Raw genomic sequence first — 27,767 nt, 5'->3', positions numbered from 1 at the left:
AGATGAAGAAAGAGGAGAGAGACCAGAAGCAGAGAAGTGATGAGAAAGAAATCAGAAAGAAAGAGCAAATGGCTGTGGTCAGTCGACAGCAGTTCGCCAGCATTGGTGCAGACAAAAATGTCAAACAAAAATTTGCTGTGCGAGGAGGATTAAGCATAATTTTGCCATTTTATATCTATTTTAGAAAGTGTAAGATGGTGCCACCAATACCTAGTCTTGATGGTTTGGCATGTCGGTGGTCTCATCATAAGATATGCGTATATGCAGACGATACTTCACTATTTATGTCAAGTCAAACACTTAGCCGTCTTAGCCAAACTTCTGAAGATTTAGATGATCTTTTAGAACACAGACTGAATAATCCAAGAGAATAAAACCACCCTTGTGGATGTATTGTTATTCCTTAAATTTTGGGCTAACTGAGACCGACACCAACCGCTCTGTGATAGTGTCGCTCCAGGTCCACATTTGTGCTCAAAGCTTAACCCTGGCAAAAAAACACCTGAACCAAATCATTGAAATGATCTAAAATCGCTAAAATATAAAGACAGGTATGATTATAGTTCAGTAAATGTTTATTTTTTTAAGTGAGACACCCAAATCTCAGTTTATATGTAGGAGCAGCTCTTTTCTAAGCCCAGTTTACAACCTTAATGGTTAAAGGAGTCCAAACCTGCTCTATCAAATGGATTAAAGTATATTGCAAATGTCAGTTTTAAAGGTATTACTGTATGTAATTGTTAGCAGCAGTGTTGTGAGAATGCTCTGCTGCTCTTTGTAGGTAGCTTCTTTTTTTTTTATTATAAAGTAGCCCAAGTGGGGAAACTTAAACAATTCAGTGTTTTCCACCCAGATGAGGTGAGATGCTCTAAAAAGCAGCAAAATCCAAGGTAAGAGTAAGACGTGGTGTTGCAGTGGGATGAACACGTCCACTTAATATTTTTATCATTTTTGTGTGTTTGAGGAGTGTGTTTAGCTTGTTTGTCTGGCGAAAAGGTTTTCCGAGAGAGACGGAAGCGCTGCAGGAGGAGGGCTACATTTTTAAAATGTTGTCACTTTTTCAAATTATTTTTGCCTTTTTCACATTTCTACCTATTTAAGAGATTTAAGAGATTAGCTATTGTTGGTTAGCAGCTGTAGGTACAACGCTAATGAGCAGAATGTGTGGCTGTTGGTGGCTCCACCATAAAACAATTCAATATGCAAATGATGCTGTACTATTCCTGTTTAACACAATAACTGAAGTATTGAACTGATATTAACATCTAAACAGTTCAGATCCTGTCCACACTAATGCAGATGAAATATGTCATTCACAGTGAAATGTTCATTAAATAAAGTTTAGCTGAAGTAGGATTAGACCAACAATGGCAAAATGTCTGAACAGAAAATGGTCAGTACAGAACCTTTTTAGATTAAAGCATAAGATAAACGAGAAATAACCTTAAAGTGTGATTTTAAATGCATCAAAGCTCCTTGAATCTACACCTTGGATGGTGATTTGAACATTCTTTAAGTTCATGTCCATCTGACATGAACACACAAACAGTACTATCCGATCAGGCGGAAGGATGAAGAAAGTGTTTTTGACCAACATTCCTTATTCTTGGTCTCAGCAGGTTTATGGTACATTCTAACTTGTCCAACTCACTGTTTTTTATTTGGTTTCAGGAAAGCCAGTCCTGCTCCTATAAAAATTCTGTGCCCTAATAAAATAGTGATTGGATGGAGGTTTAAAAAAATGAAAGCTTTTATAACGTTTTTTTGTCAAGGTAACAGCTCAAAACCCCCAGAGGTTATCAGTTTATCAAACACAAAGACAAACTGTGAACTGGCACAACTGGGAGGCTGAAGTAAAAGCTGGCTTTTTTTTTAAATGAGAAAGTCTGACATTTGTGATTGAGATTATGGACAAAACTGGACCCATGTATCCTTTGTTCTCGTGCACTTGGGGAATTGTCTTTCTAATTATAGCTGGACAAAAGCTTGAAACATAAAAATGAAGGTATTTGAAAACTTTCCTGTATCAGTGTGGACATGATTGTAAAATAATAACTTGGGGATGCTTTTTAGGTCCTTTAAATGAGGTGCAAACCGCCTGCTCGCTCCGTTGTGAACTGCTGCAGTATATTAGAGGGGCCTCCTCATTTATTTCCATGTGAAAGGAGCCGGTGAGCAGGGTTAACAGCACTCGGCCTCACAAAGCCCCTGACAGTCGCACACACATCGCGGTATCTGGCTGAGCAGAGGTCACGGCCGAGCGTTCCCTCTGAATGCTGCTGAATAGGCGTGTGGCGTGAATAAGTCCACGCGCTTGTCACGCTTGGCCTCCATTAAGGCGTGACAATAGCTGCTAAAAACCCCGCCTCCACCCGACACCCGAGGGTGCCACTTATGGCCCACGAGTGTGTGCGTGGACTTGGTTTTTGGGAGTGTGCGTTTGTAGGTGTCGGGCTTGTTGCAGTGTGGTAGGTAGTTGTGTGTGGGTGGGGATCGGGCAGATGGTGACGGCTGGTTAAAACATCCCCGACAGCGAACCAGGGCACGTTTCTGTCTGCAAAGAAAGACTCAACTTCCACAGTTTCACCTTTACGAAACAGTATTCTGGTTTCTCTATCAGATTTGCTTCATCCAACACTTGTTCCTGGTACATTATATGTAGATTGCACAAATATTTTGCCATCAACGCTGCAGAAGCATCACATGAGTCAGTAAGATAAAAGAAACTAATTAAAGTTGTCTTTGCTGGGGTTCATAAAGTTCATTTTCATGCACAAATTCAAAGTAAAATCTTCACTGCTTTCCAAAAGGAGTGTTTTTGATCTGGTTAGACAGGATCTTTGAAGTTGGCCATCATTGGTGTGGAAAAAACAGAAATTTCGACGATAGCATCGTAGTTAGTAACACTGTAAAATATGCATATATGCAGATGATTCTTTGCTACTGATATCATTTATTGCAGCTAAAATCAATAATAAGCCTGGAAAAACTTCAGATTTAGAAAACTTATACTAACCCAACTGACAGAAGTTTAAAGCTGTCCGAACACTACTTAAAGTTAATATTCAAGCAAGACTATTGATTTAAAACGTAAGAACAAAGTTCTTAATTCCTTTCCAGTATGAGTGTTTCTGATCTGGTTATAGACAGGATCTTGTCACAACTGCTTACTATAAAAAAATGTCTCGTCGTTGTTGTTGTGTTCAATATTTGGCTACTATTTAGTAAGTTCACTAGCACTGGTGCAGATAAAAAAACAAAAGGTTCAAACAAAGAGTGCAGGATGTACTACCAACATCCCAGTCCTTTATGGCTTGCATGTTAGTGGTGTCATCATAAAATATGCATATATGCAGATGATACTTGACTATTTATATCCAATGTTGCACTCAAATTAAACACTTAGCCACCTCAGCCAAATTTCTGAAGATTTAAATGATCTTTTAGAACAAATATTGAATAATCCACAAAACAAAACCACCATGTCATGAGTAAATTAAAGAATGTGCGTCTGTTCTTTGACCACTAGTCGCCATATTTGGCAAGTTAATTGATGCAGCTCTTCTGAAGTGCAGTGTCGAGTTTGAAGTTGTTTGGATAAACAGCCTTCTTATATTTGCTAAAAGTTATTTTTGGTTGCGCCAGATGCAAACCTTGGGAACAGGCAAGACAGAGGGCTAACAGACTGTATTGGACAACAGAATTCCCAAGTCTGGCGACCTCAGTGATCACAGCTTCTTCCACCTGAAATCACCAAAGCACAATCTGCAATGACAGTTTAGTAGAAAACCTCTCTAAAGGGGCCCTGTTCTAAGCTAGTTTTCTCGAAAGAAGGTAAGAACGAAGGCAAAAGGAAAATGTTTTATTGTCTACATTGGCAGCTCCTTCCATTTTTGGATGTTTTTGGATTTGAATGAAATTTGGTCACAGCTGTTTGCCAGCTCTTGCAAAAGTTGCTATCAGGGTAAATTCTGAACAGACACATTTTCAATGGGCTCTGTGCTAGCTTTTAAAAATTGCAATTGCAAACTGTAAGAGCATTGAAACTACAACACAGAACTAAAGAAAAATGGACCCACATCAAAGTTAAACGAGAATCTATTGTAAGATCTACCTTAAAAATTCTGTTACGTCAAGTTTGTTGAAATGTTAAGCCCAAAAAATTGACCTTTAGATCTTAGAACAGGAAGTCACAAGAACTATTGGTGTAGCTAATGTTTATTTCTTTGTTCCTGGAAAGCAGCAGTTCACATCCCTTGTCAAAAACAGAGGTGGCTCAATATTTCCAAAAATAATCTTTGGACTTGTGGCAAAAACTCAAAGTGAAAGTGAATCAGTATCTTTCCCACAAAAACTCCCATTAAAGTTTCACTGACCTCTGAAATCCACCTATAAGAGCCCAGACTGAGGTTCCTAGCAGTAGCATCTGAAACTGCTTTTTGTTTTCTAGATTAACTCATTTAAAGAGGGAACTTCACAGCTTCGTTCTCCAGCTGAAGTTCAACAACAACTCCACCCTCATGTCAGGAACAACAGCAGCCCTTTAAAGACCTGCTGACCTCGGAAGCGGCAGCAGCTTCCTCCTGTGATACTTTTGCTTCTTTTCTTTAACCCTCTGTGGGTTTTATTGCCGGTGGGCTGCATTATCAAACCCCACCCGCCCCCTCCTTCCCTGCCGCAGGGCCCCAGGGGTGTTTGAAGCGAGCGCCCCCTCCTTTTGTAGTTACCTTGTTTGATCTGGGCCTGTAGCGCCGGGTTGGAGGGCTGAGGGGGGACGGCAGGCGTCCTGCGAGGAGTCTCCGGGGTTCCTCCTGGTCTGGGAGGCCTGGAGGAGGATCACAAAGAACAGGCATGAAATATTAAAGGAGCAGAGAGGAGGGCCGGCGCACACACAAACACACATCGACTACAATACAAAATTCAAAGGAACGCACCGGTAGAAGCACATACATCCATAAAAACCAGGAGTTCACACAAAACAACTTCTGCTTCCTGCATCCAGCTGCTGGAATATCAGTGTTTGAGTGTTTTCTCAGGCTCCAGCCTATTGGATTCCAGTCGGGTCCTCTCAGAACAGACTGGAGGCGTCTAACTCTCAGAGACACACAAACCCTTCCAATACAACGATCGATGCGGTGATCAATAAGGGTTGCTGGGCGACGAATCACTGCCAAGAGATCCTCAGTTTTTAAAAAAAAGCCAAAATTCTCCTATGAAGACGGGACAACCGTAAAGTTTTCAGATGGGATGAAATAACACATAAAATGCAAAAATCACAGCCTACGTCACTGGTTCCCAACGTTTTTGGTCACAAAAAGAGCAATAATGATGTCAAAATACGGGAAAGTAAAGCTTTGCAAGGAGTTTCTTTTCAAAGAAAACACATTAAAAAAAAACTGAAAATCAACATTAATGCATTGCTGAAACCAAGAAAAACCTGAAATGACAGCAGTCTGACACTGAAAATGTGAAGCTTTAAGACAAATATTCACCAACTCATTCCAATTTATCCTATAATGAGATTTAATCATGGATCAAAATAGCTAAGAATCAATGTTATACTCTTTTGCTCTCATGAAAAATGCTAATTTAGTTATTATACCATTTTCTTAATTGCATATTATTATACTAACAGTCATTATGAGTCATTTTGATGGGAAATAAATGTTTGATGGATCACAAAATAGCATCTTTCTTAAAAGAATTCAACTACCGCAACTGGATCAAATGCAATTATTCCTAAATGTTTTAGCTAGCGTGGTAGCTCGATAAGCTAAGAAAAAGCTAGCATAACTGTGTTTTAACTACTAAAAGAGAATCGCAACTACAATAAAAGCTCCAGCTAATTATTTGTAGCTGTTAGGTCTTCTAACGTTTACTAATCTCAATTTTAATACATTTTAAAATTATGAACATATTTGAGCGAAGAAACAAGTCAGTTTCTGGTCAAAACAGTTTTAACGGCCTAGTTTGACTTCAAAATTGAAAAAGCTGAATATTTTCCAACAGTTCACATCGGTATTTCAGTTGCGTTGTATTTTCATTGTTTGGTTATTTGAAGGCAGTGAAATGTTGACATATCTTCTTTAATTTCTCAGTTTGTCACAATAAATACAAGGTTCCCCCTCTTAATTTTGTTTTACATACATCAACACTGAAGTCAGAGAGTTCATTGTTTTAGAATTCTATAATTTTGTGAAACTACTAACTTACTGTTAGCAGAACAAAGCTGCAGAAGAAGCTTACATAAGAAACATGTTTTAATTTGAATTTTCCCAGCTTTAAAGGGCAGTTTTGTGCAAAGACTGAGATCCGTGTTGTTGTAAAATCAACATTTCTTGCTTTAAATAGTCAATATTTTATGAATAAATCATGGTATGCTCATTTCTGTTGTTCTACAGAGAATAGAGATATTTAAATGCATACCATGATTAATTTAGCACATAATCCATCAATATAAGTTGCTTTCAACTCCTTTCTTTTCTGTTTTTTTTACCATGTTTTTATTAGCACAGCCTTTATTGGTTGGTTCTGGTCGTAAACCCAAACGGAGAATCCACTTTCAAAACCCTCCAAGGAGAACAAAAACGGCAGCACAAGTGGAAGAAATGAACTCATGGAATGCAGCGGACATCGCAGACCGACAGTAGCGTCCTTTCTCTTTAAATTATACAACACACAACCACAGAAAAGACTCGCCGTTCGGAACAACAGAAGCACAAGAACACCTGCAAACTCTGCAGCCCCCGACCAACCGACACCTGCCTTTTTCACTGTAACACACACAAAGACTCACACAGTCATCTTTAGCAGCGCACAAAGAGACGCACAAAGTCTAATTTAGCCACAATACGTCCGGTCTGGAGAAAAGCTTCAACCTTTTTCAGATCTATCTGCGGGGAAACTGCGAGTCTACAACTGAGCGGAAGCTGGAGGAGATTACTGAGCATTTATTCTATAAAACAGACAGAAAAATCTATTTATCTTCACAGTGAATTAGGAAATGTTCAGCCAATACTCTGTTGTATGTGCTCAAAGTTGAGTATTTACATTAAAGGAGGAGCTCAGTGCAGATGTTTGTCCTAAAAGGCTTCCATACCGCCATGAATCGAATACAAAAGACGCCAAATGTCAGCGTTTCAAGGCTGAGGTTTTCTTGACATTCTCTAAAATAAAACTGGGTTCTGAATTAAGTTGGACCATAAAGCTGAATAAATCCTCTGAAACTTTAGGAGTCTGTGAATTTTATTTGTGATCAAGCTTTATCAGGCTAAATAAATTCAGCATGCAGGTTGTGATGTTATAGCTTATCTCACCAAAAACTCTGGTCAAACATCTCTGATCTGCCTGATATTTTCAAAGCACAAAATGTGGATATTTATAAAGACATCTGTGAAATTTTAGATTGGTATGTCAAAGATTTTTTGGGATAAACCATTTTTAAAAACTGCCTGTCGATCCACTTTCAGCAGTTTTTTTTTTCACATTTCAATTTTCTGTTATTTCTCATCATGTCATTGATTTAGAATCTGCAGTACTATGATGTTAGATTTTGCTGTTTTTGCCCCAGAGTCACCAGAAATACACTCCTGTACATTAACATGTGGACAGTAGCACCACTCTTCTACTGCTAATGTACAATAGTTTTTCTAACATGCACGACTTTCTTTTTCTGCCTTATCGGTAAAATTAATAACTAATTAACAATAATCACAACATCCATGTACAGTATGCTACTGTATCTTAGATGTTATTTTTCAGCACATAATAGCAAAAAACTGATAATGCAAACTAGTGACGTTTTGTGAACCACATCCAGGGCGTCCTTGACTTACATCAGAGTTCCGTTCCTACAGCCAGACGAAAGTCTATTTTCGCCGTAAGCTGGAACTCCGGTGAAAATGTAAATGTTATATGCATCACGATATCTGTTCTTCAGAGAAGCCTTGAATACCAATGACTTTCATGCATGTATGAGTCATTTCACAAGAAGAATAGAACAAAATATGTTGTACAGTTTTTAGAACTTCATCTACTTGATCACACTTGGGAGCCATAATGAAGGGCAAAAAGTTAGTGAATGTAGCACAATCCAAGGTGGAGTACAACCAGAGAATGTAAACAAAGCCGTCTGATAGCGCTGAATGACGACGTATTCATCCGCTCCACTCGCTAACTAGTTCCACATAATCAGTTCTGACTTAACGACGAAACGCCGTCGATCGAGGACGTCGTAAACTGAGGACCCCTGTATGTTTGTATGTCCCAATAATACAAAACTAAACATGTAGAATAACTTCGTATGAAATACTGTGCGAAAAAAAGTTACTTTCGTTTGAAATTGTGGAGCTGATTCAGCAGGTTTGACAAGTTGTACCACAAATAGTACAATATTAGTAGATAGTCTGATCCAAGTAGAGTTCTGGAGTTTCAAAATGGTTCTCCAAGACAATTTTAGAACCCCACTTTGTAGCCTGGAGAACCTGAGTGAAGTCATTTACTTTTTGAATTGATCGGTTCCTATTAATCCGCATGTTCTCACACTTTATTATGTTTAATATTTCTGCAGATTTTGTTGTTCAAACAGCCTCAAATTTCAACAGGTGGAAGTAGGTCAACAGACAGAAACGATTTGATTTATCAGTCTAAACTTTAATATACACCATTCTGAATATCTATAGTTCATGATAAAGATGTTTTACGCAATCAGAGATGATTGAGCAGAAGGTTCCTCGTGATTGGAGCTAAACCCTTTATCTAAAGGTGGAAACTGTCTTCACCTGGTCTGCAAATGCTAAATCCTATGGAGGATTGGAAAAATCTTTACAAATCTGACTATTAATAAAACAAAGACCTTCAAATTAAGGCAACATTCAGACTGTAAAAGTGCTGACCAATGGGTAGTTCACTACATCTCCACAACACAGTAAGAAAAACAGGAAATACGTGACAGTTCTGTAGAAGGAGCTGGGGAGTCCGACAGAAAGCAGCTATCTTTAAAGACTGAGATTAAGAAATGAAAAGCAAATGGTTTTAGTCTCCACTATTTCTCCAAAGGGACAACTTCAAGCCTTCAGCCGACACAGGAACCACTGCTGTGATTGTTGTGATGAAATACTAAAACACTAGGAGTTCTTGTTCTTTTCTAACTCCAGCAGCACAGAGATGGAAGCTTTTCCACTGTCATAAATGTAAGATGGGAGACATGAAAAAGCCAAAAACCAAAACACCTTCAAATATTCACAACTGCTGGCTTGGAGTGTCGACATTTGAGTTTTACAAAGAAGTCTTCAGCTGCTGTCTGAAGCCTGATATGGGCACACTGAAGAAGAAGAACAAGAGTTCTTTGCTTCTGACAAAGTAATGAAAAGTTTCCCAGGCTACATGGTGTTTTGTGGTTTTCTGTGGTGGTGCTTTAAGTTTCTGATTTTACAGCTAAAACTTTCTTTTCATCTGAAAATTGTACTTTTGGTTGAATTCAACCCAATAATCACAGTCGCCACCATGACTAAAACCTGAAAATGTGACATTGAAATGTTCATGCAGCACACAGATCCAAACATTTGAAAATGACTTGAAATTTGCGAAAGAGAACTTGACATAAGCTTGTTTTAAAAGAAAAGAACTTTGACTTGACTTTTGGTCTTGATTTCCTTCAGACTTGGATGGAATTTCTTAGAACTTAGTGACAAGACTGGATTTGAACATAACTTCAAGAACCTCAAACTGGAACTGAGACTTTCTTTAAAAAGACCTGAGATTTGACTCAGGCTGGTCTCAGTTGACTGAAGATTAGAATTTAGACTTGAATTAGATCTTATCCACAACCATCTCTTTAAATGACTTAAAAAAAATGCTTATGATAACTTGATCTAAACTTTGAGTTCGGTCTCGACTTTTGGATGTTTAGTCTTGATTTCCTTTCAGACTTCAACTGAATTTCTCTACAAATACCTAAATTGTGAGTAACTTTGCAAAGATTTTGGACTCAGATTTGACTTCAATGCCGCTTCAAGAACCTTAAAATGGACTTGAGACTTTCTTTAAAAAGACCTAGGACTTGACTCAGACTGGTCTCAGTTGACAGAAGACTAGACTTGAGACTTTAATTAGATGTTTTATCTAAACAGACTAGATTTAGACTTGTCTTCCAATAAGACTGTCTGAATTCTTGCTTGTGTTGTATGTCACTTTGGACAAAAGCGTCTGCTAAATGAAATTGCAGAATTGTAGAAGAATAGTTGGTACTCGAGGGATTTATTTTTATTGACTTTAGAGCTGCCTTGGATGGAACTTGACTTCCTCTGTGGGGAAAAACTTGCTGAAATTGAATTGACGGGCAATTTTTAATAATATTTACCTCTAAATTTTTGCAGATATCTTGGAAAATATCCAGTTTAACTTTGAAGCAAATCAGATGTACAGAAGGTAAACTGCATTTTTATTCCAGGTTTAATCATTTTATTCAATAAATAAGATAAAAAATCTAAAGAGAATTAAAGAGTGGAACCAGAAAATAAAGTCTGATAAAAACCTCTCCTCTTTCTCTGCATTTTATCATTTGTGCTTCTACCATGTTTGGCCTCCCTGCAGGTTTATCCTTGAAGCTGACGAATGGACGATGAAATGTTGTGTTTGGTATTACAAGAGCAGGACCCCTTGACCTCCACGTTAAATCTTTCACCGCACAATGAGAGCTCACACAGACTAAACAATCAGCCACGCACACAACATAACACAACACTCGTTATCCTTGTATACGTACTGAGCGTCTGTGCTTTGAATTCTGGCTTCTTTTCCAGCTTGTTTAGTTTGTTTTTGTGTTTTCCAGCTGGAATCACTGATGATCTATGAAGTGCGTTCTACCAGATATGTTGAGCTTCATTATGAGTCCATAAAATGCTGTAGCTAAAGTATTTCTTTCAATTAAACACCTTAAATGCCTGAAATATAAGAATCTGTGCCATCCAAGTTTGTACTACGAAGGCTATTGAAGTCATTTCTGGTTTATCTACGATGGAAGTTATATCTCTGTAGTCATTTATGCTGAACTCTAACAAGCTCCAAAGCAGGTTGTCTTCAAGATAACAAATAATTAAAAAACAGATAACAGCGGAAGGTAAGAGTTTTTAGAGCTGCAAGCGATTTTTGATGCCATTTCATTGTTTTATTAAGCGATAACCCTAAGACAGAAGCCGATAAAGCTCTAAAGCCTGGTACTTCTTGACTTTTTCAGATTTGCAGTTAGTCTGCTTATCAGTTTGAATTATGTTTCTGCATTAGTTCTTTACATCGCTCCCAAAACGCCACCAATTAGCTGAAAAAATGAGGCTAAAATTCCATAACAATGAGACTGAATGTGAGAATTAATCCTCCATATCGCCATGAAGTTAGCTTAATGTTATTACTTCATCATGTATTTGTGAAATAATTGGCCTTTTTTGTCAGCAGCGTAAAGGGACTACATGTGCTTTTTGTTATAGAATCTATGATGCATGATGGGAATTAAACTGGATTTTAAATACTGAATAAGAAACCTTCATCGAAGCAACTTATACACAAAATGGTTGGACTTCGGCTGCATTTTAGCCTGTTTGACACTTTAAATTCCACTGTTTTGTTGAAGATCTTTATTTTTTTTGCTTGTGAGAATATATAAAGATGTACACATTTACTTTATAGCTTTCTATACAGTATTAGAGTGTCTTATTTGAATTATGTTCATTTTTTTACATCAAGGTTGTAGCTGAAACAATAAACCTGTTTTATACACCGGAAGAAACATCTACGCAACGTGTTCATTCAATGGAATAGACAGTTGTATTTACAATCAGATCTAATCGTACCATAATAACTTGGTAGTAACATCGATAAGCCGGTTAACATTCACATATTTTGAAAATGTGTTGCTGCTGGTCTGCATTATGTATTTAAAAGCTTCTCTAATAGTATAATTTGCTCTTCATTTGTAAAATATTCTACTCAGAGAGCCAATAGAACTGTCCAGGTTTGTGAATGTTCATCGGATACCAACTCTTTCATGTAAGCTCATATCCAGATTGACTTACGAAGTTGGTAACCACCTATGTGAGACTGCGGTTGTTCAGTTTAGTAAAGCCGGATACCAAAAAGATACGCTGGATATGTGGACCTTCCTTTAAACCAGACATAAAAATTCTGAATCCTTCTAGGTAGATTCCATCCCTTGATGTCCAATAGTCTTAAAAATAATGGACAGATTTAGAAGTCTGGCAAAAAACAATCAGGACAGACTGAAGTCAGAGAACAAGTATGTTCAACTGAAGCTCCAATAATCGCTTCTAGAGAGGGTGTTTTATTACTTTATTGGAGATAGCTGGTAAAAATACTGTATTGTCAATATCTAGACAACTTGTAGCTCAGATTTGGTTTCAAAAAAGTGATTTTTTTGTTACCTGGCCGGTGCTTTCTTCATGTGTTCTCCGACGAAGGTGGCGTTGGTCATCCCCATCAGGGTGTTGGCCAGAGAGATGACGGACAGGAGGTGTTGGGTGGTGACGGCCCTCGAGACGCCATACGTCCCTTTTCCGACGATGTCTGACAACGTGAGCTTCAGACCCGTCGCCAGGGACAACTGACGCAGCAAAGACTCCTGGGAGTCGGACAAAGAGGAAGGTTGTATGTCTTTAACACCGGGGCAGAAATCCTGTAAATACTGCTCTGTGGCATCAATTTAGCAGCTATCTGAGCTCTAGAATGTACACTGTCAATTCAATTCAAGCAACTTTATTGATAGAACTTGGGGTAAATCAGTTGAAGCAGCTTGTTGTGGGTCAAAAACTCACAAAAAAGTATACGTACCCACATAGATGCAGCCCTTGATGCGTACATGTACAAAGCTATATACATCTACAGAACTAAAAACATCATAATAAATAAAATTCAACACTGTATTGCTGTATTTGAAGTATTTAAAAGACGAATAGCAGGAGAAATGAATGATTTACAGTGTCGGTTAGTGTTTGAGTGAAGTTGACTGGAAGGACATGTTGAGGACAAGCAGAATGTTTGATGTTTTCCTAAGGACTGGTTGGTTGCAAGAAAAGTTGAAGAAGTGACTCTGCTTTACCCCAGTGGATCTTAAAACAGATTTTAACAGTGTTCTTCAGACTATTTCTGCCTTTTTAATGTCAGAAACTAACAAAAGAAGAAAAAGTTAGGAGAGTCAAAAGATGAAGACAAGATGGACTTTCGTTGGCAAAGACGGTGAATTCACTGCTGCTTCACGTCAAAAGTGCATCATCACATCTATTATCGATTCCTTTTGCTTTTTAAATATTTTTCTCCTTAGCCATAGTTTCATTTTATATCAGTCGGAACTCTCTATTAATTAATTTATTTGATTTATTTCAGACATGCCAAAGTCTCAAGGCAAAACAAAAACCAGAATATTAACTCCTACCAGCTACATGTCCATGCATCTCATATCTTTCAATGTTTAGGCTTACATACATCTTTAGAAACCTCAAGAACACCTTTACTGTTCCTTTTGTGGTATATTTCCTTAAATTGTTTGTCGTTAAACTCATATAGAGATTTTCGTCCAGACTGTTCCATAAGTTTACCCCACAGGCTCATGGTGCAAGAGCAAAAAATTAGAATGTCCTCTTATAGTTTCCAGAGTCAATTCTAAACACTTGGTGACAGCAGACGTTTACCTTGAAGGTGGGCAGCATCAGGGACATGTGACCTCCTCTGGAGATCAGGCCGAAGGAGATTGGACAGTGCGGTCTGAGCATGCCCAGTCGGTCCAGACAGATGCCGTCCAGCTGTTCGTTGAGGCCCCAGGCGTGGAGGCAGGACATGAAGAGCTTGGCCGTGTCCATGGTCAGGTTGTACTCCAGCAGACTCAGTGACTTGGACTTCTCCTCGCGCCTCCTCATCTCCTCCTCCTCCTCCTCGTCTTCGTCCAGGAGGTGCTCCTTGATCGTCTCCTTCACGGTTTCCTTCACCTGGTTTGGACGGAGACGGTTTCCTTAATTTACCAGTTCAGCCTCTCCTCAAAACACCAAACCTGGACAACGTCCAGCTTCCATTCTGATCAAAGACTCTGGAGAAAGTTCTCTACTCTCAGTTACTCTCTTGTATAATAATGCCATTTTTTAAGATTTCAGTCAGGTTTCTGGCCTTCCAACAGCTCTCAATCTGCTCAACTAAAGGTTAAAAACGACTTTTTAGACTCTGAAAATTGCTCCCTTTTAATTCTTTAAGATTTCTTTCAATCAAGTGGTTCTCCTTTGATATTTTCAATAAAAACCTCAAGATGTAAATGTTTTCAATGCCTTTTGGCTACTCTCAATGCTCCTAATACTCATTTTAATTTTAAAAATTAATCTTACAAGCTGCTGTCCTCTCTTACCAGCTATACAGGCTTTAATATTGTCGAACACTGTAATACTAGAAACTGTAAAACTGGTAAAAAATATCAGCAAACATCTGTAAAATAATGGCTTTTTAGCTACTTTAAATCCAGTAAATTTTATGTTGTAAAAGAAGACGTTAATAGTGTATAAAAAAGGTTTTCTGACCTGTTTGAAGAACTTGTTGGCCAGGAGGGAGCCTCCCTTGTCGGCTCCAGCTTGGCTCTTCTGCAGCGTCTCTGGAGACACCAGCGTGGGATTCGGTCTCTGGGCTTCTTCAGTCAGCAGCTGGATGATCACCGCCTCCACGTCAAAGAACAACACGTGCATGTCGGGGTCCGTCAGGTTGGTCTTCATGGCCTGGACCACCAGGGCGTTGTGGGAGTATTTCGGCAAGTTGCCCTGGAAGACAAAGACAAGAGATTTATTCATAAAAATACAACTTAAAGGGTAAAAGTGGTGGCTTTTAGTCAGTTACTGCTAGAAATTCCTAAAACCTCCAGTTGAGTTTTTAAGCATCTTTCTTTGACGGGATTTTATCTTTGTAGAAAGAAAATGGAACAACCACAATGAAAATCTGCACATTCTTCATGTTAATCTAATGGCGTTTTCACATGTAAAAGAAATATTTAGGGCCTGAGAAAAAGATTGTGCACAAATTATGAGCCAAAAAAAAGGAGCTTAGCTGAAAAATGAAGACCTTCAACCGCTAATATGCCTCAAACAAACATACCAACTCCTACACTTGAACGTCTTCATTACTTCTGAATCAAACCTACAAATTTGTGGGTTTTTGGGAGTATTTATGAGGCTAAACAAATTCAATACGTGGTCCGTCGGTTCAGCTTGCGTACATAACTATACACATCTACACAGGCAAACACATAATAAAATGTTATGCTGCATTGCTGCCTGTGAAGCATTTAAAAGACAAATCCATCCATATTAGCTAAACCCGATTCGAATCCAATTCACGGAAAAAAATCTAAACTTCACACATCTGGACTAAAGCACTTAAAATCTACAAAAATCTTATTTTCCACCTGCAAGTCAAACTAAATGCATTAAAAGTGTAATGATGGGACACAAACATTTGGTATTTGTATTTATTAACAAGTAAATCTGATATCTTGGGTTTGAAATCGTTAAAAGGAGTGGACAAACTAACAGTTATTTATAAAACAAGCATTTAATACTTTAATATCTTCATTTTTTAAATTAAAAACATATTAGGTCATCTCCTCTGCTCTCTGTATCAATTAAAGGCATAAAATGTAAAAAAAAAATTAAAAAAATCTCTAAATCACTTAAAACATGAGTTATCATGGAAGCCTGCCAGCAGACACACACCGTCTGCTGTAATCGGCGCTAATACAAACACGCTAACGTCGATGTTAATTAAATTAGCAGCGAGACGAAGACGTATGTAGAACAGCCGCCGTCAGTTTCCACGTTAACGAGGTGACGGCTGCAATTAAACCGAGATCCCGTTAGAGAGAAACTGGAGGGAATGAAGAGCAGAGAAAAGGGCAACGCTGGATATTCTGGGATGTGTTAGGAGTCGGAAGGTCTGAGTTATGTTTAAACTGCTCCAAATGTAAGTTTGCCTCCTTTATTTCACCTGTAGTTTAACCTCACAAACCTGAAATGCTATAAAAAATAAACAAACATCCAGATAAAACTAAAAAAGGTGCCAAAAAAAATCAGTTCTTAAACGGTGGAAAACTGCAGTGTTCAAAAACTGTAAAAAATAACCACAAATGTTTGCAAAATAATATGATTTTCAGCTGCTTTGAATGCAGTAAAACCGTTTCATTTTATTGTTCAAGAACAAATAATAAAAACGCAGATTTTCATGTAAACATTTGTTTGTTTTTTTCCATCTGTGATTTCATTACTTACCATTTTTCAACTCCTAATATACATAATAATTCTTTCAAATAACAGCAAAGACGTGTAAAATTATTTTTTTGCTGATATACAATTAAAAATAATTAATCAGAATTTAACTAAATGCTGAAAAAAAATCTGAAAAATAAAATTTAAAAAATTATTATTTTTTAAAATCCTTAATATGTCATTTTATTTTCCAATATACATCATAACTGCAAAAATCTGTTCTTTTTTGCTAATTAATGTACAACTAAAAAAAATTATTTCTTGATTTCACTAGATATCACTTGTAACTTAAACAGGAAAAAACTAAAATATAATTTAGAAATGCTTTTACATTTTTATTCATTAATATTTGTCATTTTCCTTTTAAATTAAAGCAAATATCTGCAAACTAAAGTGATGTATGGGTAATTTAAATACAGAAAAAAACAAGCAATTGTAAAAAAAATTAAATATCAAAAATCTGTAAAAATATGTTGATTTTTTTTAATTTACATTAAAAAGATTCAACTAGTGATTTCACTAGATATTATCTGTAATTTAAACAGAAAAACCAGTAAAATAGTATTTTAAAAATAATTTAAGTATTTTTTCTTTCAAATTAAAGCAAATATCTGTTAAATAAAAATAAATTGCTCATTTAAATAGAGAAAAAAAGCGATTGTTAAAGAAGTAATACAAATACAGATTTTTGATGGGATACGGACAGTTTGGGTTGTTTTTCTCTCTAAGGTTCATGTAAAATAAAACATTTTTCTGTGATTTCACATCGTGGAAATCAAACAAAACGAGAAATATGTAAAATAGCAATAAACTGCTAATGACAAAAAAATGACGTGTAAAACTATTAAAATATATTTGTACAGTTCATGTTTTGACATTTTAGAGGCTTCACACGTTTCTGTTGTTGTGGTATTTTGTCTGTATGTTGTTAAATCTAGCGTGCTTTCTACACATTTTAATTATTTCTGTCGCTTTTTGTGGCTTTGAAACACCGTTTTCTAACAGAACTCAGTGAATGGAGCTGAATGTCGCCGTGTGGAGGAGGCTCGCTGAAAACAATAATTATCTGTAGAAACACACCTGCAGCTGCGACACACAAAGACACACAACATCACAGCTTCAACAGCAAAGTCCTCCCTCAGGGTTTATTGTTGTGTCTGAGTGGAGACTGGGGTTAAAAAGCATCAGCAGGCAGCAAACACATGCATGTTTGTGCTCCAAAAACAGGTAAACACGCATGTTTTTTCATTTTTATTATGATTTAGCTCCGTTTTCAAGCTGGTTATTCATTGTTTTAACGACTAAATGGTTCGATTTGAGCTCAAAATGCTGCGTTTGGTGTCAGAAATGTGATAATTCAGGCACAAGGACAAACACTGAAGGGACCCGAGTGAACGTGAAGAACACAGCTTTTGTTTACTTACATGACTTGGTTTATTTTGTGCCTCGTCCATGTTTCAGCATGTGTTTGTGTGTCATTGTGTGGCTGAATGTGTGTCGTTTTGGTGGAGAAATACTGCCATCTAAAGGCCACAAGCAGCATTACACACACATTAATACTGCCAAGTATTGCATCTACAATGAGGTCCAGAACACACCACAAACCTGTCATACTGTCAAGATAACTGGTAAATAATCAACAAGCTTACAAGATTTGGAAACAAGAACTACCTTTAAACAAACACTAATAAATGGTGAGATACTGTAATGTTTCAAAATTCTAAAAACTGAAAAAATACCAGCAAATATCTTTACAATAATGAAATATTTTGCCAATTTGAATACAGAAAAATAACAAATAGTGTAACTTTAAAGCAAAGATTCAAAGTCATCAAAGATTCTCAACAAATTTACAGTTTTTTTAGGGTTAACATGTAAAATAATACTTTATTTTACCATCGGTAATTCAACAAAACTGGGAAAATCCATTAAATAGCAATAAACTGAACTGTTAACGTGTTAAAAGATCCACAACAAAAATCTGTCATTTTCACATAAACTGGTAAATAATCATTAAGTTTAAAGATCTAGAAAGATTACAAGAAGCTTTAAAAGATTTAAACTGTAGTAAAAATGATATTTTAAATAAAGAACATAAGATTCCAATCAGGAAAAGTTCTGTTTAAGGATTATTTAGGGTTTCTAAACTACTTTTCATGATGGAAAACACTAGAAAAGAAGTGAAAAAAATCAGCGTTTTACAGTGAATGATGGAAAAAGGTCTTATTTTCTTATAAATCTTAGTTACAGATCAGTAGCTGCTTCCTCTAGTTTGCATCTTTATGGAGAAGAATTCATCCCGCAGCCCAAAAAAACACCTTTAAGTTTTGATTTAAACACCAAAGAAGATCTGACCGAAACCTCTGAACCGAACCTTAACTTGAAGACCGAGAAAGATCCTGACGGGACAAGAACCTCTTTAAAAAGTTGGATTTAATGAATTTTACGTGGATTTTAAATCACATTTTTACTCACTATGTTTATTACCTGTATTGCTGTGGCGATTCAGAAGCCTGGAAGTTCCATTCTGCTTCGTGTCTTTTGCCAAAAAAAACGAATTTTGATCTTTAGTGCTGCTGTCATTAAAGTACAACATTAAGATTAAAATAAAATGCTCTGAAACTCGTTTAAACTGTGTAGAATTCCCTCGTTTCAGCCAAAATGTCGAGCTCATATGAACACAAACAGACGTACTTTCACTGCGTGTATAGAGATTTATCAATATATTTATGTATTTCATGCAGTTTAGCTCCTGGGCAGCAGGTCTAAAGGTCATCGTCCTGCAGGGCCCTTCTGGCAAACACTGGAGTCGCACAAACATCCACAGGCACACAACGGCGCACAACATGATGGAAACTCTTGACGCACAAGTTTTCACTGTTTGACTTCAACTGAATATTCTCCATCTCAGAACATAAAAACAACGTGATGCTCGTCTGTGTGTGAGAATCTATGTGTGTCTACTCTCAAAAAGGTTCAAGTCTTTATTGTTCATGAGAAAATCTAAGTATATATACACTCTTAAAACAATTCAAGTCTTGTTCTATGAGAGAATCTAGGTATGTATATATATATATATATGCTTACAACTGTTCAAGTCTGCTTTTTATCGACGAGAATCTAGGTATGTTAAAACGGTTCAGAACCTAGGTGTGTATATATTAAAACGGTTTGACTCCTAATTGTTTATCGATGAGATAATCTAGGTATGTACACGCTTAAAAATGTTCACTCTGTTGTTTATCTATGAGACTCAAGATGTGTACTCTTAAAATGGTTCAGAATGTAGGCGTGTATAACCAAAAAGTTCACGTCTTTTTATTTACCTATAAGAGAATCTAACTATGTGTACTCGTAAAACATTTTACGCCTTCATTGTTCATCTACAAAAGTATCTAGGTATGTACACTCTCAAAAAGGTTTGACTTTTAATTGTTTATCTATGAGACAATCTAGGTAAGTATACTCTGAAAATGATTCAGAATCTAGGTATGTATACTCCTGAAACAGTTCGTCGTTATCGTTTTCCTATGAGAGAATCTAGGTATGCATACTCAAGATATTCAGTTCACATAAAACAGAGCCAAACAGAAAATGCTGACATTTTCCCATCTTGTTAAATGTCTGACACCATTAATTGCTCGTCAAAACTGCAGCTGATTGAATTTTCTGTTTACTGTCTCACGGTTTCGGCTCTAGTTTCTATTTTTCTCCACGTCCACGGATCAGCACATTCAGCAAAAACCTCCAGAGGACGAAGTCAAAGTCGCACATCGACTACCCTCAAACACTGAAACCTGAGCAACAAACAAACAAACACACATGGACGGAGGCTGAATGTTTGGCTTGATCGTCTGACATTTCACGGTCATCATCCGTCATTACTCCCAGCAGGCCAGAACTCACACTTACAGCCCACAGCGGTGCTTCAGAGCTGTAATTTGAGTGGATATCAGGGAGAAACGACAGCGAGGAGGGCGGCACAAAGGAAGACGACGACGCATTTCTGATAGAACGATTGTACCTGCAGTGTTTTGGCCTTTTTACAGAAAAAGAAAAAGCTCCTATTGTGGCAGGAAAACCCCCACAAGACATTTACAGTAGAAAAAAAACAAAAGAAGCAACACGGAGGCTATCAGGTAGAAGGAAACAAGAATGAATCCCAAAGAAGAAACCACGGGAGCTGAACGGCTTCCTGTAAAAGTGAAACTGTAGCAGCAGGTGAACTAAACGATGCTAAATAATTGATAGCGGTTGTTTTCTGAGCATGGGGGCGGAGTTTTATCTCTCAGGATAAATCGCATCAACGAAAAGTCTCTGATCCCCTGAGAGGCCAAAACATCTCTAAACTACCAAACGCACATCTGGAAAACACTGAGAGCTGATTTCTAACATTAAGTCAGAAAACCTCGTTTCCTCAAGAAAAGCATGAATTCTGAGATCACTTGTTGCGCCAAAACCACTCAGAAAGATGCAAGTTCATTGAGAAACATCTGGTATAGTGCATGAAAAATGGGTGGCTTCACAAATCAGAACTGTTTGCACATTAATTCATCGATTATTTGGTTTGTACAAAGCTAACTGCAGAGTCTCGTCCTGTATTTCACACAAATTCTGTCTTTAACCTGCAAACGGGCTTGAAATGCAAAAAAATAAAAATCACTAAAATAATGCCATATGTTGGCTGCTAACGTAGCTGAAGCAATTAGCCACTTGCTTGAAGCAGCGTTGAATTAGCGCACTTCAGTTAGCTTTAGCCGGTAGCCATTAAGCATCACAGGACACTTTCTCATGGTTGCACTTTACTAGCTGAACTTCCACAATTCAGTTTGCTTGATAATATGGAAAGATATTCAGTTTTTAATCCTCTAAACCCCAGAACCTACAAACAGAACTGCAAATTTGAAACACGTTATCTTTAAAGCATAAAGAAACACTAAAATTACACCATTTATCGGAACCAGAAACTGTAAAATTACTGGACAATTGACCAAATCTAAGCCTCACAAAAATCACTTTATTTAGCATGTCTTGATTGGAAATTCACCAAAAAACCATTTGCTCCAGACGCAAAAATAACTACGTTTATCATCACAAGTAAGAAGCTGCGAGAAATTGTCAAAAAATTTCAAGGCCTTTTTGTTTAAACTGCAGGCAACGTTCACACTAAATAAAGAGACTGACAGTAAAATAAATAACATTAGATGATTAAAATAAATGCAGCTGAACATTCAGCACGTTGAAATGTCTTTCTAATGTACGGAGTAGAGAGAAAAAGCTACTAGAGGTTGAAAAGCCTAAAAATGACTCATCAATTAGTCGATTTTTGACAATATTTTTTTGAAAAAAAATGTCCATGTTGAATCCAGGTTTTATTAATAAACTGAGAAATGCAACTGATTTATGGCACTTTAACTGCTGAGAAAACATTTTAATCCATTTAAGGTTCTTCTGTTTCCATAAAGGTGCAGGACTTCATATCACAGTGAAAAATTAACCCACAAAGAGGTAAAATATGACAGCAGCAAGAAACGATTAGAGATTGAGAAATAAAGCTGCATGATCTGTTTTTTTTTCCATTTTTATTCACATATTCCTTGCTTTCATGGCCAACTTTTTTGCTGGATGCAGGAACAAAATAAATATCCTAAAACTTTAAAGATGTTTCAGTCACTGACAGTTTAGAGAATATTCTAATAATCTGAGATCTTGGATTTCCGATTTTCATGAATTGTAAGCCATAATCGACCACATTTGATGAATTAAAAACAACATAAAAGGCTCAAATATTTCACTTTATGTCTAGAATATATTAGAGTTTTATTTTATTCAATAACTGATAGAAAATACTCAACTTTTTCCTGACGTTATGTTTTTTGAGATGCACTATTACAGTGCAGAAGCAAAAATAAACACTATTTCTGTGGAGACTGATTCTTCTAAAAACTGGGTGGATTTATTCTTAAGCTTCTCTCAGGAGATTCAAGCTTAGACAAGAGAAACGCTTATTTATTTTTCAACCATTATGACATTTAAGATGATCCTTCCCTGAGACACAACCACACAAACAGTGGACGTACTGTTGACCTTTAGCTCATCTCCAGCAGAGTTTTAATTGGACTTCAGCCATCTGACCGAGAGGACCGGTACATCTGAGTGTGTTAAAGGTGTTGTAGGTCTGCTTTTGATTTTAATGAATGGGAAAGGAAAGAGAAAGACGGTATATGAAGAGGACGAGCTTCACTGAACATCAGATCTGACAAATCTGCAGTCACTGGTTGTGTTTGTTGTTTTGTTTTTGTGAAGTTTGATTATTAAGGCAGCTGTGGGAATGGTAAAGGTGGAAATCAGGAATTACTGGGCTGATTTAAATAAAAACAATTGGTATTTAATGACCATGCACTTCAGTAAACAACATTTGTCCCTGATTCTGATCGTCTTCAGTTCAATCTGTTGATTTTTTTACACTGTCACACCGAGCAAAACACAAAACTCCCTAAAAGAGCTGAAGTTTAATCGCTCAGGAGCCACGAATGTTACAAGATTTACGACAAATTTAAGGTTGTTTGAGACTTTTACAGCCTTTAAATTACCCTTTGCCATGGAAGTAATTAACTGTGACACAGTGGAAGTCACCATTGATTAGCTGCTATAGCTAAAAGCTACTGGTTTCACTGGTCACTATAGTGGTTCAGTACAATCAGCTAATCTTTTCTTAAATTTTGAATGGGACCAATTGCAACGCAAACTATTTAAAATCGATGAAGTACGTTCGATTCTGATTTTGTCTGGTTTCCAGAGAGCAACCAGAACAATCCAAGTTAACCGAAACATGCTAAAAAATATGGTAAAAATGACTTGCTTATTTAGATCAAAGCACGTAAAAACATCTTACAGTGCTGCTAGCATAACCTTTGTCTTGTTTAGTTTTAAAAATGTCAAAAACATACATACAGGTTAAGGGCGCTAACATGCAAAAAAAATAAGGAAGAACTTAATTGCTTATTTAGATCAAAGCACCTAAAAATAGTCTTAGTGCTGCTAGCATGACTTTAGTCTTGTTTAGTCTTAAAAATGTCAAAAAAAACTGTGAAGAATTTCCATCAAAGTTTACCCAAATACTTCCAAGAACCCTCAACTTACAACTACATTAAACAGAAATACGACAAAGCTGTAGATTAGAGAAGCTAGAACCCAAGAATGTAGGGACGTTTCCTTAACCAATACTCTGCAGGCTTACCCATCCATATTTAATTAATCAATAACACCAAATGAACCCAGTATACACCATTTTAAGTCCTACATGCAGTCACGTAATACACTGGCTGCTTAACCAACTGATAAAATTGGACACTTGCTTGATGGTGAAATAATAGCGCCCTCTGTTCACTGGAAACAAAAACTTTTGCTAGTAGCTGTTAAGTGTCACAGGATACTTTCTCATGGTTGCACTTGACAAGCTAAACTCCCACAATGCAATCTGTTTGCCAACACAAAACTGACAGAAATCTGAGTAAACAAGTAAAAAGTGCTGAGAGAAAAAAAGTTCCACCTGGTGGCAAAACCAGGTATTACAGGAAAATACATTTTCTGACATGTACGACCTTCTGCCTGATCAGTTAATATATTTTTAATTGGTTAACATAACCTCTACAAAAATGTTTGGTATTCTTCTGGTCAAATGGAAGCTGATTAGCAAAATTATTAGAGATTCGGTTTCTGTGTTTTTAACAGGTAGAAACGTCGGTCGTTCGTGGTCGTCCTTACCTTGTCGGCGTTGTCTGCGGCCAGCAGGTTGGTGGCGAGCGTCTGCAGTTTGTGCTGGGCCATGTTCTTCAGCGCCGCCAGGCTGCGACGGGTCATTGCCTGCTTCAGGTTCACCGCCGAGTGGCTCAGAGCGTCAACGGTGGCCGGAGCCAGTTCGTCGCAGGCGTTCAGGATCTCTACTGCGGTTATTCCCATCACACAGCGGTCCAAGGCTCCTGAAAACACAAACAAGTTGGTCAGACTTACTTCAGGTAGATGCAGTTATGAGCTATTAGTATTCTTTGATTCAGATTACAACAACATTGGCACAGCAACTGAAAATTTCAAGTTGTGCAGAGGATTTAAAAAAAAAAAAACGTTCCGTTTGACAACAAGGCATCCTTCGCTTAGCCCCACCCACAATTACTGTTTGTTTTTCCCTGATATAGTTGAATAGTACAGTGCAGTCAGACTATTCTACACCACAGAACTACAAAAAAGTAAGCAAACCCGTGTTTAACCTCAGTGTACTTGTGTATTTCTTGTCCTGTTTCTTGATCCGCTTCATTGGCATCTATATGTGGATTCCTTCAATGACTTATCGATAAAGTTGATCTTATGTTATCTTATAACTGCGCCATTCTGCACATAATACATTTGAGTTTTCTCTACCTATAGTCATGGTTTTCCTGATTCAATGGAGGATTCTATACTACAGCGAAAAATTTGAAAAAAAATGTGACAGGAGATGAAGCAAAAGCTGATTGGAGTTTGCAGGGTTAAACCACATTGCCATGAAGTTCCCTACAACATGAAACCAAAGCCAGCTCTATAAAGAAATCATCCTCAAAGTTTGGTGAGAAAGAACCTGATTTCTACCACATCCAGCCCCTTTGGAAAGAGACACTGATCTTTGTTTCTCTTCATTCTCATCACACACTTGCTCTGTGTTCCCATCAGCCCTTTCTCCTCTTTACCCTTGCTCTCACACTTCTATTTATATCAATCTTCCAATCTCTCTCCCTCTCGGTTTGTCTCCAGGCTCAGCATCATCATCTATTGTCTCTTGAATATGATTCAGGTCACAGACAGGCCTCTCTATCTCCGACTGCGGCCATTCTCCGGCTTCACAGAAAGACTTTAGAGAGACATCATTAGCTGCAGACAGAGCTGACATCGGTGTTGGTTCAGGTATTGAGTGAGAGGAGAAGTGGCACCATTATACCTGTATGTGTGTGTGATGAAGGGCCGGTGAGCCATGGCCCTATTACATGTCCAACGCCTGAGTACACACTCACCTTCCTTAATTTCACACTTAGCTACCCTGCAATCTCCCAGCACTACAGCTCATTCAGGTCGGCACCACACACACACGTTTGTTTTTCTATACCGGTGGGGACTTACCATTGACTCCCATTCATATCTAACTCCTAACCCTTACCTTAACCATCACCAAATCAATGCCTAACCCTAAACAAACGTTTTTGCACTTTTACATTTTTTATTAACAACAATATGGCCAAGAAAACGGTGTTGCCACCCGTGGGGACCTCATTTTAGGTCCCCACCGTAAGACAAGTCCCCACCTTTATAGCAAATAGTCAGGTCAAAGTCCCCACCGGAATAGCAGAAACAAGTACACACACACACACACACACACACACACACACACACACACACACAGATATATATGCACCCACAACTGGTCTTTTCCAGTTGCTGGTCATCACTCAGCCTAATGCTACGTCTACTATATGCTGCACCAAATACAGTTCAGGTTTAATCCAAATGTAGCCTTCTTGGTAATACCATCTTGATTTAAAGAGCTTCTTCCAAATTTCAGGTGCTTCATAAAGCATGTAGATTACTTAAGCTATCCGTGTGTTACCATTCTGTTTGCTATGGGAAACAACAGCAGAGCAGCAATACTAAAGTTGGATTGCAGTAAGGCAGCTTTGCTATTTTTTGTGGCAAATTATCTATTTTAATCACAGTATTCATCTTCCTGCATGGAAATATATCACCACAACAGTCCAAGCCCTGATTATTTTGAGGAAATACCAAAGATGCTAAGCTCCGCCCATGACAACTCTGATTGGTTTAAAGAAATACAAACGGGAGCGTTTTTTCTCTTATAGCAGAATGATACTGAGGTGCAGTCTGACCATTCTACACTACAGAACTACAAACAAGAAACCTGCCAATTATTGTAGATATTCATGTTCCTCAGAACAAATCAATAGTTTGTGTAGACTTCCTTAGCTGCTGATGATCAGAATTTCAGATGAACAAGAACTGTCAGAACTAGTGTAGGATGTCAGACCATTCTACACAACAGAATAGCAGGCAAAGCAAAACTACAAACAAGAAAAACTGCCTCAACAAATATTGTAGAATTTATGTTCCAAAGAGGCTATATCATCATGGTTTTGTAGACTTTGAGTTTTTTCTGGTGTTGTCACTTAAGCTCTCAGAAGGACAAGAAGTGTCCAAACTATTGGTCAGCTACTGATCACATTAGGGCTGGGCGATATCACGATAGATATCGTCTGGACGATAGAAAATGTCTATGTTTTATGTGAAGATCCTATCGTTTATATCGCAGTGTCGCAAAACACACTTTACGGCAGTATTTTACATCACCGACGTGCCTTACGGCAAGCCCAGGCACGCGGCAGTGTTGCCCACTTAGCGACTTTCTTGCTAAATCTAGCGACTTCCAAAGCGTCCTAGCGACTTTTTTTTGTCAAAAGCGACTCGCGACAAATCTCGCGACTTTTTCTGCCGTTTTGGAGACTCTGACAGGAAAACTCGGCTCATTCTGCAGTTACTGTCCTCAACATGCAGCAGATGTTGCTGTGAGCTTCTCCCCCTCCCAGAGCACAGGCTGTCAGTCCAGTAACCCCACAGCAGACCCAGTGAGAGGAGGGGGAGACCCACATCACTCCGCGGCCAGACGACAGATGAATCGCGCATGCACAAAGTCACTACAGATCCCATCCAGACTTACGGAGCGGAATATAAATGAAAATGTTTCTTCCTGTCATGCTAAAATAAACCACAGCATTTAGCCTCTAGTTCAAAAACAGATTTTGGGTGTTTTATACTCACTTTTTGGTCTCTTCCACAACGTTATTCCTCTCTCCTACAACGTTGATTACAATTACATGCAAACTGGGAAATATGCACACGAACAACCAGCTCAAACCGACGAGCTTGTACCTAAAAGAGGGGGAACTTCTGTCATATGGCGTTGGTTTGGATTTAAAAAGACCGACAAGGATCAGACTACCGTACTTTGTCAGGTATGCCGCTGCCCGGTCCCATTCATTCATTGAATTTACCAAAAATATGCTATATTGTTATCTATATCGTATCGGGATATAAAATAAGCTTTATCAGGATATAAAATTTTGGTCATATCGCCCAGCCCTATGCATTTGCAACGTGAAAATGTAAAAGTGAAAATTTGGGTTCGGGAAACTAAAAGAGGACAACATCATGGAGAGAAAGAAACACTTGAATTTTCCTTTTCATACTTCCAACGTTGAAATTTATTGTGAAGCAGCTGATAAAAAAAAAGTCAGTGTTGTTTTGGTGATTTGTGTGTGAAGACGTTTAACTATCGAATAAAACTGGGCTCAGTTCCATTTTTTATTGTGACCTTTACTTCCACAGCACATGGTGATGCCACAGATTGAACACGATCTTTAGGGACGCATT

The 27,767-nt window shown here is 37.8% G+C and overlaps 1 protein-coding gene across 3 annotated transcripts in view; it reads right to left on the bottom strand.

The window, feature by feature from the left end:
* LOC110966005 (WD repeat-containing protein 7) overlaps positions 1 to 27,767 on the bottom strand; it is a 125,599-nt gene that overhangs the window by 76,176 nt on the left and 21,656 nt on the right. For all 3 annotated transcript variants that reach the window (XM_022215222.2, XM_022215224.2, XM_022215223.2), the window contains exons 15-19: positions 24,066 to 24,280; positions 14,568 to 14,801; positions 13,698 to 13,991; positions 12,435 to 12,631; positions 4,728 to 4,825 (exon numbers count right to left, since the gene is read on the bottom strand). In XM_022215222.2, the coding sequence (XP_022070914.1) occupies positions 4,728 to 4,825; positions 12,435 to 12,631; positions 13,698 to 13,991; positions 14,568 to 14,801; positions 24,066 to 24,280 (1,038 nt within the window). The remainder of the gene's footprint in view (positions 1 to 4,727; positions 4,826 to 12,434; positions 12,632 to 13,697; positions 13,992 to 14,567; positions 14,802 to 24,065; positions 24,281 to 27,767) is intronic.

Source organism: Acanthochromis polyacanthus, chromosome 18, assembly GCF_021347895.1.
Source record: "Acanthochromis polyacanthus isolate Apoly-LR-REF ecotype Palm Island chromosome 18, KAUST_Apoly_ChrSc, whole genome shotgun sequence".
NCBI classification, from domain to species: domain Eukaryota; kingdom Metazoa; phylum Chordata; class Actinopteri; family Pomacentridae; genus Acanthochromis; species Acanthochromis polyacanthus.
Note: the sequence above shows the minus strand (reverse complement) of the source record. Positions and strands in the feature narration are given on the sequence as shown.